Below are 13,944 nucleotides of genomic sequence, written 5' to 3'. Positions count from 1 at the left end.
GGAAGTCCTTCTTGTTCCATTCTTTTGATGTGGCCAAACTATGTAAGCCTATAGCTCTCTATAGTTTCTTGTGGGGATTGATCTGAAGGGTGTTTCATATTGTTTCTTTCCCTGTCCTGTCCCTTTTTGTCTTACTCAGCATCCCTCATAGGAAGTGCATCTCTGTCAGTAATATTCTGCTCATATCTTTCTATGTCCAAGATCAATGTTCTGATCTGTAGGTCATTGTATATTATGATCTTTGTTTTGGCAGGAATTTTCCAGTTTCTAATCATATCCAGTTCAAAATAATAAAATTCTGAACAATTTTTCTTAGTTATAACTTGCTTCGTAGATATTTGAAAGCATCTAACTCTTTAATAATTTTTCCATTACAACTTACATCCATAATTTTTTCATTTTCCCTGGTGATTTTCACTACCTAATTTTTTGTTAAAGTTATTTCCGTGCCTGTTTCTTCAGTTACTCTCTGCCAAGTATTTAGTAGTTCTTCATTTTCCCCCAAATTGTCACATTATGTGCATATGCCATGATTATCAAATGTAACAAAGTTACATTTTCTCAGTCAGATACATTGTGTTACAGTTGCAGTCAGACTGGAGTGACAGGTTGTGTCGGATGGGGTAAGTCAAGGGAGGTGAGGAGGGTAAGGGAGAGATGGAGGCAGAGAGAGGTAAGAGTGGCTGATTGCGGGGAAGAAGATATACCGAGGAACTGGAACAGGAATGTAACGTCACAGAGCAGTCATCTCTGGCGCATGCAGGAGAAGCTGTGTGGCGCACAGTCAAGTATATGAATGTGTTTGGGGTATGGTGAGGGGAGGGGCTAGAGAAGAGCAGTGGAAGAGGTACACCGAGGAGGGAAAAGTGCGATTGTGAGTGTTGATTAATCTAGTGAAGGGGGCTTTAGGCCAGAGGAGTAGTTGGCTGTGAGGCAGGGGATAATAGGGGCTGCATCAGGAGGACTGTGGGATAAAAGCATGTGTTGTAAGATTCAAAGAATCTGATATTGGAGTGTTGGTATCCAACTGGTCCAGGTTGTAAAGTAGCCATTAAAGTGAAGCAAATTAAGCTCAGCAGTCTGTTCCACCACTGTGTGATCACTTGGACGTTGGCCATACTTTGGCAGAGGCATTCATTCCTGTGAACAGCTGGTTGGTAGTCGTGCCCACGTAAAATGCTGTGCAAAAGTTACTCTGTAATTGGTATACAGCACGACTGCTTTAACAGATGATACTGCCTCTTATGACATTGGAGATACCTGTAATGGGAACGAGGTAGGATAACCTCAGTGAGAAGTACTGAATAGAACAGGTATTGCACCTGGATCTTTCACACGAATATGCCCTATGTTACTAAGGTTTGGGAGAAGGCATGACATAAGGGTGGATCAGGATGATTTGTAGATTGGATGGGTGATGGAATACAATGTAGATGGATAGATGGTAGAATACCATGTTGTGAGAGATGGTAATGATGTTTCTCATTTCTGAACAAAAGGCTACATTATTGTATAATATCTGCCAACATAACAAAAACAAAATTTCCATGAATTTCAATGCTAGCTCTGTGCCATTACAAGGGATTTTCACCTTGATCTGCATTGATTATTGGTTGCAAACCAGTTGGTTTATTTACAAATATAGTTTTTCCAAAAAAGAGCTAGTGAAATGAACTATGTATCCATAGCACTGAACTATTGTAAAGTCATTTGAATCATGTGTCCAAAATAAAACAGACATTTGTACACTTCTTTTCATTTTAAACACAGTCACATTTTGAGTATGATAACTTTAATTACCAGTTACAGCCATCTTCAGATTGTAAAATGTAGCAGACTTATAAGAAAAATCTCAGTTATAAACTTAAAATCCATAATTTTTTGTACCTATTGTGTTTCTAATTTATTTATAGTTAAAGTCATAATATGCATATTTTATACCAGTACTTCATACTACTCCTGACTAAGGTACGAGCATATGGGATTGGTTCCCAAGTATGTGAGTGGCTCGAAGACTTCTTAAGTAATAGAACCCAGTACGTTGTCCTCGATGGTGAGTGTTCATCGGAGGTGAGGGTATCATCTGGAGTGCCCCAGGGAAATGTGGTAGGTCCACTGTTGTTTTCTATCTTCATAAATGATCTTTTGGATAGGGTGGATAGCAATGTGCGGCTGTTTCCTGATGATGCTCTGGTGTACGGGAAGGTGTCATTGTTGAGTGACTGTAGGAGGATACAAGATGACTTGGACAGAATTTGTGATTGGTGTAAAGAATGGCAGCTACCTCTAAATATACATAAATGTAAATTAATGCAGATGAATAGGAAAAAGAATCCTGTAATGTTTAAATACTCCATTAGTAGTGTAGCACTTGACACAGTCATGTCGATTAAATATTTGGGCATAACATTGCAGAGCGATATGAAGTGGGACAAGCATGTAATGGCAGTTGTGGGGAAGGCAGATAGTCATCTTCGGTTCATTGGTAGAATTTTGCAAAGATGTGGTTCATCTGTGAAGGAGACCACTTATAAAACACTAATACGACCTATTCTTGAGTACTGCTCGAGTGTTTGGGATCCCTAACAGGTCGGATTGAGGGAGGACATAGAAGCAATTCAGAGGCGGGCTGTTAGATTTTTTACTGGTCGGTTTGATCATCACGTGAGTGTTACGGAAATGCTTCAGGAACTCGGGTGGGAGTCTCTAGAGGAAAGGAGGCGTTCCTTTCGTGAATCGCGACTGAGGAAATTTAGAGAACCAGCATTTGAGGCTGACTGCAGTACAATTTTACTGCCGCCAACTTACACTTCCCGGAAAGACCACAAAGATAAGATAAGAGAGATTAGGGCTCGTACAGAGGCATATAGGCAGTCATTTTTCCCTCGTTCCGTTTGGGAGTGGAACACGGAGAGAAGATGCTAGTTGTGGTACGAGGTACCCTCCGCCACACACCGTATGGTGGATTGCGGAGTATGTATGTAGATGTAGATAGGTTTCATTTGGTAAAGAAAGTGTTTTCATACTAAATCTAAGAACATAACCAGGGAACCAAAGAACACAAAAATATATAGATGAAACTAGTAATGATTTTTATCTTATTATAAATATGATTGTGTCCAAAATAAAGACAAGTCTATAACATGCCAATCACCTTTTTGGGAAGGCAGAACACAATTTTTCTCAAAAACCAGATGTAATCATTGGTACACAGCAAATGTGATGGTAAAATGTAAATACAAACTCCATTCACAGGCCCTGTCGGGCGCATCAGTACCAACCGACTGGTGTATCGTTCTCTGCTGTGTGGCTGCATGGGACCAGCACACCACTGTCAGTTTCCATGTCCTGAAATGTGATGATACTAGTGGGAAAATTAACAAAAAGATTTTGAGGGATGCAATACCTTGAGAACTTGGAACGCTGCTTACTTCTTAAGAAATGAGGAGTGAATTGCTAGGTTCTGTGAAACCTCATTTCTGGCACCTCTCGGTTGCCATCACACCTATTACCCTATTCCCTATTCGCTGCACCTTCTAAAGTCCTCCCCTTAAAGAAGAGAGCCAAGTTTTCTTGCTCCACATTTATTGAATTTTTCCAAAACAAAGTTTGCCACACGAGGATTCATATTTTCTTGTTAAACTTTTCCTCACTGATGTCTACTGTAGTTTTGTGTTTTCAAGTGCATAATTACAAGTATAAGTAACATACAGCTGTTATTCTCTTTTTGTGTCCTGCAGGTTGGCAGAAGATCTCATTCCGAGAATATTTTATTTTCTGGTGCATCTTTCGTATGAAAAGCATCATTCAAAAAGTATAATAAGTGTTCCCAAAGTTATACAGTTGTGTGATGGGTTGATGGCGAGCGGTCAGCCACCTGCTACCCACTGTAAGTTGATGATGATATTTTCTCACTTTTAAGACCTTTATTTTTTAGAACACAGAAAAATCAGTTGAATTAGATTTACATATTCCACATCGGTGAGGACCAGTTCACTTAGGTTCTGTGTAAGGGGCATTCATGTAGTTGGTTTTTTTTTTGCTTCAAAATGAGACCGTTTAAACCAGCAGAGGAGAAGAGTGACTTTTGCATAAGATTACATTAAAAAAGTTATTGTCTTTGTTTCATAGTACTTTATTAAAACAGATTTCTGGTTTCAGCTTTGCAGCCATCATCAGATCTCATGATTACAGTACTGACATTAGATTTCTAGTTGAAATATACTTATGTATGGCAGTATGTATAGAACGCATATGTCAGTACATCCTTATGCACTGACTATATATCTGCTTGTTCCTGCTGTAATTAATAGATCTGATGATAAAAAAATGTGCAAATTATACAATAATTTCCACCCTCATTTCGTAGTGGAAGAACTTGCCGAGAACCCACAAAAGTTCTGATTCAAACAATGGAAAATCCAGGATGGAATGTAACAATATTATGAAAAGGAAAGTTGCTCCTCACCATATAGCGGAGATGCTGAGTCGCAGATAGACACAACAAAAAGACTTTCACAATTAAAGCTTTAGGCCATTGGCCTTCGTCAACAGCACACACACACACACACACACACACACACACACACACACACACACACACACACAAAAATCATGAAGTGGACCAAAGGTTTCTATCCAGTCACTCATCAACCAGTCTGGTGTGACAGAAGAAGGCAATATAAGGAAAGCTGAAGTTCTAAATTTCAGTTTAAAAAAAAATCATTCATACAAGTGGGTCATACAGTCATACCACCATTTGACCATCACACAGACTCCCATGTGGAGAACATAGAAATAGGTATTTCTGGCACTGAGAAGCAACTAGGAAGGTTAGAAAACAAATAAGTCACCAGGTCCAGATGGAATACCAGTTCAGTTTTTATAGAGTGTACTCTTTGGCACCGACCCTTTGTGTAGCTGGCATTTATTGTGAATCTGTCAACTGGCACAAAGTGTGAAGCGACTGGAAAATAGCACAGGTCATGTATATAAGATTGATAAAAGAAAGGAGCCACAAAATTTCAGACCAATATTTGCAACAATGGGTTTTTGCAGGACTATTGAGCGTATTCTAATTTTGAATATAATAAATTTCCTTGAGACAGGAAAGCTTCTATCCACAAACTGACATGGATTAGAAAGCACTGCATTTGCGAAACTCAGCTTGTCCTTTTCTCATACAGTATCCACTAACTGTGGATGAAGAACACATATTCCTAGATTTCTAGAAAGTGTTTGACACATTGCCCCTCTGCAGACCAGTAACCAAGGTCCACACATATGGAAGAGGTTCCCAGATATGAGAGTGGCTCAAAGATTTCTTTAATAATAGAACGCAGTCCACTGTCCTGGATGGTGAGCGTTCATCAGAGATGAGTATTGTCAGGAGTGCCACAGGAAAGTTTGATGGAACCACTCCTGTTCTCCATACACATAAACAATATGACAGATAGAGTGAGCAGGAATCTGCACCTGTTTGCTGATGATGCTGAAGTGTGCAGAAAGTGTCATTGTTGTGTGACTGTAGGAAGCCACAGGATGACTGAAACAAAATTTCTGTTGGATGTGATGAATGGTTGCATACTGCAACAAGAATGGGGGGCGGGGGGTTGTAAGTTAAGACAGATGAGTAGACAAAATAAACCTTTAATGTTAAAATTGAGTATTAGTGGTGTGCTGCTTGCCACAGTCAGGTCAATTAATATCTAGCCATAACACTGTGAAAGGAATATGAGATGGAACAATTATGTAAGGTTGGTAGAAGCGAAGGTGAACAATCAACTTCAGTTTTGTGGGAGAATTCTGGGAAAGTGTAGCTCATGTATAATGGAGACCACATGTAGAATACTACTGTGACCCATTCTAGAGTGCCATTGAAGTGTTTGGGATCCCTTCCAGGTTGGATTAATATAAGACATTGAAACAATTCATGTTACTTAGAAATTTAATTATCATTTGCAGCTGACTGCAGAACGATTCTACTGCTGCCAATGTACATTTAACAAAAGGACTTAAAAACAAGATGGGTGAAATTAAGGCTTGTTTGGAGGCATATAGGCAGATGTTTTTCGCATACTCCATTTGAGAGTGCAACTGTAAAGCTAGTAGTGGTACAAGGTATCCTCCTCCAAGCACTGTATATGTGTAGATGTTGTAGATGACTACGAAGCTGATCCGGTAATTTATTCTAATATAATATAATATAATATAATCAAGACTTCTCTTTTTTTTTTAAAAAAAAATATTATTAATCTAAATGTTTTCTTATAAATATGTGTTATGTATTCATGCTTTATGACATGTTCTACATCCCTGAGGATCAGCTCACTGAAATGAAATTAATGGGTACATGTTGAAATCAAAGAATATGCAATAAAATGAAATGATATAAGTGAAAACCAGTCAGAAACACTGAACCTGCAATGCAAGGAATATGTCATGACCATTGAAAGTTTGTGCCGGACCAAGATTTGAACCCAGATTTCACACTTTTTGCAACCAATTAGGCCAGCTGTTGGACTATCTAATCACACTTCTTGACTTGATTTAAACTTTCATTGTCATTTACTACGTACATACAAACTGTATTTGAAATGAATGTAATAGACTGATTCATTCGTAAATTACAAAGCCTAACATCTAACCTTCTCACAACAGGAACTCATGTTTCAGATAGCCTCACTCAAGAGCAGAAGTAAATAATGTATTAAAATAGTTAGCACCTTATTATGGACTCACAAGGTCCGAAATTTATCATGTGATTCAGTAAAGCATGAAAAAAATGTGACTGAAGCCATTATTATTCATACTTTCTGGGTACTGAATACTGTCATGTCCATAACTGGAAAATATGAATAAAAGTAGATTGACTGTAATAGACTTGACTAATTCTTTTAAGTTTTAAAATTAAAATTCTAAAGCATTTGGAAATTGTAATAAAGAGAGAGTTGGACTTCATGTACAATATTATGAGAAGAAAAGTTGCTACTCATCATATAGCGGAGATGCTGAGTTACAGCTATGCACAACAAAAAGATTTTCACACTTAAAGCTTTTGGCCAATGGCCTTTGTCAACAATAGACACACACACACACACACACACACACACACACACACACACACACACACACAACTCACACACATGACTGCAGTCTCATCCAATTGAAACCACACTGCGAGCAGCAGCACCAGTGCATGATGGGAGTGGTGACTGGGTGGGAGAAAGGGAGGAGCTGGGGCAGGGAGGGGGAGGGATAGAATGGTCGGGATGGTGGACAGTGAAGTGCTGCAGGTTGGGTGGCGGGCAGGGGAGGGTAGTAGTGGAAAAGGAAAGAAATAGAGAGAAATAAATAAAAAAAAAATGTAATAAAAAAATAAAAAAAAAAGACTGGGGTGGTGGTGGAATGATGGTGTGTAGTGCTGGAATTGGAGGAGGGAAGTGGCTGGATGGATGAGGACAGCAACTAACGAAGGTTGAGGCGAAGAGGGTTACGGGAATATAGGATGTATTGCAGGGAAAGTTCCCATCTGCGCAGTTCAGAAAAGCTGGTGTTGATGCGAAGGATCCATATGGCACAGGCTGTGAAGCAGTCATTGAAATGAAGGATATCATGTTTCGCAGCATGTTCAACAGCAGGGTGTTCCACTTGTTTCTTGGCCCCAGTTTGTCAGTGGCCATTCATGCGGACAGACAGCTTGTTGGTTGTCATGCCTACATAGAATGCAGCACAGTGGTTGCATCTTAGCTTGTAGACCATTTCACAGGTAGACCTGCCTTTGATGGGATAGGTGATGTTAGTGTCCGGACTGGAGTTGATGGTGGTGGGAGGATGTATGGGACAGGTCTTGTATCTAGGTCTATTACAGGGGTATGAGCCATGAGGTAAGGGATTTGGAGCAGGGATTGTGTAAGGATGGATGAGTATATTGTGCAGGTTTGGTGGACGGCAGAATACCACTGTGGGAGGGATGGGAAGGATAGTGGGTAGGACATTTCTTATTTCAGGGCACTTCAATGATGCATGTTTGAATGTGGGAAAAGTAGCATAGTTGAGGAATAAATGAGACACACCACTGTGTATGACTTTCAAGAGAAACATCAGTGCCCCCACAACAGATAAATATGAAAAAGAGTGTTATGTAAGTGTTAACTTTCAGTTTGGAAATTAATGTGGTGCTCCCCACAGTTCAGTAATATGAGAGGTTGACGCATGTAAAAGGACTGTATCCTCTTTTTGGCAAGTCACATAAGCTGATTTTAATGGCATATCTATGTTTGTAGCCATGAGAAATAACGACAACATGCATGGCTTTCCATTGTGTGATTTTGGAACAAAGAAGGATAGATGACAAGAGGAGATACCAGAAGGAATAGATTAATAGTAAATAAACTGAATCACAATATGTGCATACAGTAAATGTACCAGCATCAGTGTTCCGTAGAGATGAGTATATAGTATAGTTTTTATGTTTCCGTTAGTGTTGATCATTACAACAGCAGGGAGAGGGTAAAACTCAGTGGTAGCACATGGCATGGTGTGTACGATCTGGGAGATCTGGGAAAGACCCGGGAATTTTTTCATCAGGGAGAAAACTGGGAATAACCTGGGAATTTTTCATTGTTTTAATTTTCAGTTAATTTTTTACAATTTTGACTTGTAAGAACCAATACTCTAACAAAGGATATTACTGTGTCCTGCCACTGGAGAATAATACTGCAGTAACAAAACAAGAATGAGAGAATACAACTTAAATTGCAAAGGAAATGTGCCATATAAAAAAACAGAGCTCATACAAGCTTCTGCCAACAGCTAAGTGTGTGAAAGGCTTTAGGAAGCAACAAATTACCTCCGATGAACATGACGTCACAACTGTTTACATTAGATTCATTTAAGCAGTTACGAGCAGGCATGCGCTGTTGAGTCACATATGAGTAGTACCTTCTCCTGCTTCCTTCTACAGAAATGTCGCTGTTGGCTGCGTAAGCAGCAGCGGGGGTATCTGAACTGGGCGGAAATTTCAGAGGGGGGAGGGGAGGTGGGGGGGGGGGGGAGGGGGGAATTTCATATTCTTGAGTAAGAAGACCTTGTTTCACAAAGCGCCTAGCATCTAGCGCACATTGGTCTATCGATTATTCAAATGATTTTGAAATGCAACCCTGTTGTTTTTTGAACAGTTCATTTCTGAATGAATCATAAGCTGAGTTTCTTAATGCATGCATAGTGTACGTGATGTCTCTGCCAGGGGAATCCTTGTTGCATCTAGAAATAAACTTTCGTGCAGACAAAAGGGGATGGGGTGAGCGGAATACAGCTGAACAAGTGAATGCCAACTGCTGTTTGTTTATGTGATTGATTTGTTATGCGAATGATCAGCGTTGTTATAATCACTAGCGAAGTTCATAGATTCAGACTACCAGAGTGGAAATAAGCAACTAACAGGAATAACAGGTAAGAAAGATTCTCGGTATATCCAAGAAAATGAAATTTTGATAGAAAATTTTTGGCCAGATCGCTAAACTAGAAAGGGCAAGTTGTACAGTCTCCAACTAGCAACAGCTTAAGTTCTATTCTGGGAGTAGCGTGGAAAACACATTGTACGAACACGTAATAACACCTAACCAGAGAATAATCACTAGATTACTGGAGTAAACTGGAGCATGAGGTTTGACAATGGTAGGAATAATTAGCGAATTAGTGATGAGAAGATTGTTTGTTAGAACGAGGAAGGAGAAGAAACGGGGACATCACACAAATTATGGAAGAATATGACAATTCTAAATTTATACAAAAATTTCGTACTACTGCTTCTCAGTCTCATGCTTGACAAACTGAAGCATATGAACGAAATGTGAAACTATTTCCTAAGATAAAGCTTTTTACTTGTAGTAGGCCGAATAGGTGTTTCATATTGGTACTTCAGGAATTATATTCTGTCGTATTATAAAAATGACCATTATTACCAAAACAGTCTCGCTTATTTGGTGTGTGTTACAATTGCTGTAATATTAGAAAGGCCTATTTTCTTATATCCAGCAGGCATTGACAAAATAGACGTAAGCAGATTGAGATACTACACCAGTGTTGGGTACTATTTGTATTAACAGCTTTTTCGGTATTAGACAACGGCATTTCGATTTTTCATGGAAGGAAAGCACACCATGTAAAGCTGTAGCAAGATTAGAGAGGGGGGGGGGGGGGGACGCTAGAACCTAAGGATTGAAGAAATGAGTACTGTTTTGCTTGTCTCTTGTCTTTACTGGTTTTATGTATCCTATATTTAATTTTATGTCACACAGAACAGTAAATTATTAGCTAATAAGCAATAAAGAGTCAAAATTTTCTGAAGAGTTCTTGTTCTTCTGGTTATAGATAACCCCACCCCATCCAGTATCAATTGTGAGGGTTTTTTTTTTAAAAAAAAAAAAAAGAGGGGCACGATGTCAAATCGGCTGACTGGGAACAGGAGGGGCACCACAGGATATTTTAATTTCTGCTGTCCTGAATATAGTTTGATGGCATCCATTTCAAAATATTACACGTTTGAGTTCCACAAAGCGAAAAACAGTGACATGTGGTAGAAGAATGCTGTGTGAAGAGGCGTAGCACTGCACTTTGATACACTTAAAACTGAATAACATGTCTTACACTTCCTCGAACAAATATGTTTTATATATCAAACTCTTCAGAAATATATGCGCGAAAAAATGAACATATTTTTGAAAAATCATTTTTTTAAGGTTATGGTGTCTTATCTCTGATGCTCAAGGGGGTGGAAGGGGGTGGTGCTGCCATCTAGTATTGCCTGGTTGGAAAGATCGTAGATACGGGGCTGATGCACAGAGCAGTCTGAGATACAGTTGGGAAGGGGGGTAGGTGGTAGTCTCGACGTGATCCGTGTTTACATTTAGTGAGTTTGCTGTTTCCTCTTCGTTTACTGCTCTCACGTCAAATGAAAACAAAGTGATTTCTGTGGCTGCGAGCTATTCAAGTGAATTAAAATACATTCACATAATTACAGAAGGATTAAAATATGTTATTAGTATCAGATTTTATTTTGTTTCCACCTTTCTGACAGTGAGGCATTAATCACCTTGCAGAACAGTGAAGTTACTTTTGTCACTTTGCTAAAGAAATACAGCTTTTTTCATCTTTTCCATTGAGGCAGCCAATTTATTTGAAACGAGGTGTTTGCCACACTATTGGCTAGCTTAAACTGTTCACTGCATTTAAAGTGCACGTTTTCATCTTCTAGCACGTATGACATTATGCCAGAATGAAGAACCAAACATGAGGTAACACAGATTTTAGATCCCGAAAAGCACACTGAAAAACTTAATACCAGGTCGAGGCCTACTTTGTTGGGAATCTGGACATACAAATGTGCACTTTGAGGTGAATTATTCATTTCTGTATGCTTCATGAAATTCCGATGCTCCTTTGATGTCTTTTTTCTTTTATGTCACAATGTAAGATCTTTTAGTGTTTTGCACATACGAACATTCAAGCTTCCTATGTTATCGTAGCTGCACAAGTCCGGTGACGTCTCTTGTCTGGTGCTCTCTAGCATCTGCTGGAACAGATGTATTTCTAACAGATCGTGGGAAAATATTGCGAATTGTGGTTTGAAAAGCGTCATTTTCAAAGTAAATATCCTTTTACACGAGATGAACTATGTGTGAGAATGTACAATGAATTTCTTAAATCTCAGAGCATTTGACTTTCATTTAAAAATCAACTCTTTGATGACAAACCATTTAGATGAATTTTGAGCCCAGAAGATCAGAGATTTATGATGGTATTAAACATTTTACTGGCACATTTGCGTGATGTCAACATTATATGTGAAAGCTTAGCTTCTCTTGCAGCTTATTAATCTTAGAGACCAATACTATATGTGAAAGCTTTTCTTTTCTTGTAACAACACTATGTAAATTAATTTAAACCATTAACTTTTCCTATTTGTGTGTTCATGCTACTTAACAATGATGTAGCTACTGGATGAGTACATCACGTGTCCTATGCACCCAATATCCGCTGTCATACACGTGACATGAGCTATGAGTGGCTTACAGAAGCACATCGCAATCTCGATTTCAATGCTTTGGAAAGTAACATGTGGTGTTTGGTAGAATGCGAATTTTTACTTTCGTAATACAAAAATATGCAGCGTACATGTTTCTGCACATCAAAGAACTTTACAAAACGTTTTTTTCCCCCGAGTTTCATATTCTAAGGTTCCAGCGGGAAATTCTAAGCCGCTGTAAAAACCATAACCATTCAAATAATTCATAAATTCTACAGTTCCGAGGGAAAGTGTACTGTCACTTAACATGGGGAAAGTGTAGTTTCACTTGGGAGAAAGTATATTTTTAACCCCTCACGTATACACCCTGCATGGTGTACTCTCAAATAACTTCAATGTTTTATGTAGTTTGAAGACTGATGGATCATAATCAACATTTTTTATGCAAAATAAGGGAAAAGCAACTATCACCTGTTGCAGCTTGATGTGTGGAGCACAGAAATGCATAATAGAAAACAGCTTTCGCACTAGCTTTGGAGCACTAGCTGCTTTTGTAAGAAAAGTAAACACATTCATATGCATAACCACTCAGGCTCCCGAAAATACATTCTTAGGACCATAGCAACACTGATTCTTGACACTCGATTATTGAAAGACACAAGGAGAGGATAGTGGGAAAGAGGCATGTCTTTGCACATATGGCTCCACAGTCGCACAACAAGATGAAGAGTACAGAGGGTAGAACAAAAAGAGATGTAGGAAGAGGGAGAGAAGGAGAAAAGAGAGAAAAGTGAAGGTAAATAGGAACAAAGAGAGGGGAGAAAGAGGGAAGAGGGTTTAAGGAGGAGGAGGACGTACCGGGGGCGGGGAGTGAGAGAGAGAGAGAGAGAGAGAGAGAGAGAGAGAGAGAGAGAGAGAGAGAGAGAGAGAGAGAATCCGATTCAGATTCATTAATGACATTTACCTGAACTCAGGGCAACCTATGCTCTTTCCTCCATAACCTAACAACGTATTCTCAAATCTGCTTCACCTGGTCCTCCTCAACTCGTATAGCTACTTTCCTAAATGTCACGCTCCATCTCTCAGATAATTCCATAAATATGTCTGTCACCTGTTTCATGTCAAAAAGTACCTTCCTTACAGCATTGCCATCTGCAGTGGAAAGCAGGAGTAGTTGGAATATATAGTAACCTTACCAGAGCCTTTACTGACAGACATACACAATCCAGCTCATCCACAAACAAATTTCCCATGCCATCTGCTACTCTGACACCAGTAAACCTGTTAACCAGCCACCAAACAGCACTCCTCTGATCACCTGGCATCCTCCACCAGGGCTTCTACTACCTTTTGTCTTTTCCTGAGATGAGGTATATCTTACATAGAATCCTAGTCGCATTCTTCACAGTAGTGGTCTACACCCAGCCAACGTACAGAATGTCATTGTGCGTCACTATTCAAATCCTGCTCCCAGTTCACCTCATTTTGTTGTTCCCTTGTGATAGGCCCAGCTGCAAGACCTACCCCATACTCACCCACCAATTCGTACCACAATCCAGTCACAGATGTTTCCCATCCAGTGACAGGCAGGGCCACATGTCAAAGCAACCATGTTTTATGTCAGCTATACTGCAGCTACTGTACAGCATTCTATGTGGGCATGACAAACAACGAACTGTCTGCTCACATGATTGATCACCACCAAACTGTGCCAAACCGCAAACTTGACCATCCAGGTGCATAAAATGCTGCACACTGCAACAGAAATCACTTCAACTGCTTTCTCATTACTTGAGCTATTTGGGTACACCCTTCTAGCACAGGTTTTTCTAAACTACGCAGGCAGGAATTGTCGCTCTAGCATATCCTATGCTCTTGTAATCACCCTGGCCTAAACCTCCGCTGACTTTTCCCCT

At 39.5% G+C, this 13,944-nt stretch overlaps 1 protein-coding gene across 1 annotated transcript in view; it reads left to right on the top strand.

The window, feature by feature from the left end:
• LOC124787730 (huntingtin) overlaps window positions 1-13,944 on the top strand; it is a 392,251-nt gene that overhangs the window by 245,006 nt on the left and 133,301 nt on the right. The window contains exon 24 of the mRNA XM_047254577.1: window positions 3,741-3,889. Coding sequence (XP_047110533.1) covers window positions 3,741-3,889 — 149 coding nt within the window. The remainder of the gene's footprint in view (window positions 1-3,740; window positions 3,890-13,944) is intronic.

This window comes from Schistocerca piceifrons, chromosome 3 (genome assembly GCF_021461385.2).
Source record: "Schistocerca piceifrons isolate TAMUIC-IGC-003096 chromosome 3, iqSchPice1.1, whole genome shotgun sequence".
In the NCBI taxonomy this organism is placed as follows: Eukaryota; Metazoa; Arthropoda; class Insecta; order Orthoptera; family Acrididae; genus Schistocerca; species Schistocerca piceifrons.
The sequence above is the reverse complement of the archived record's forward strand: the minus strand, read 5'-3'. Positions and strand labels throughout refer to the sequence as shown.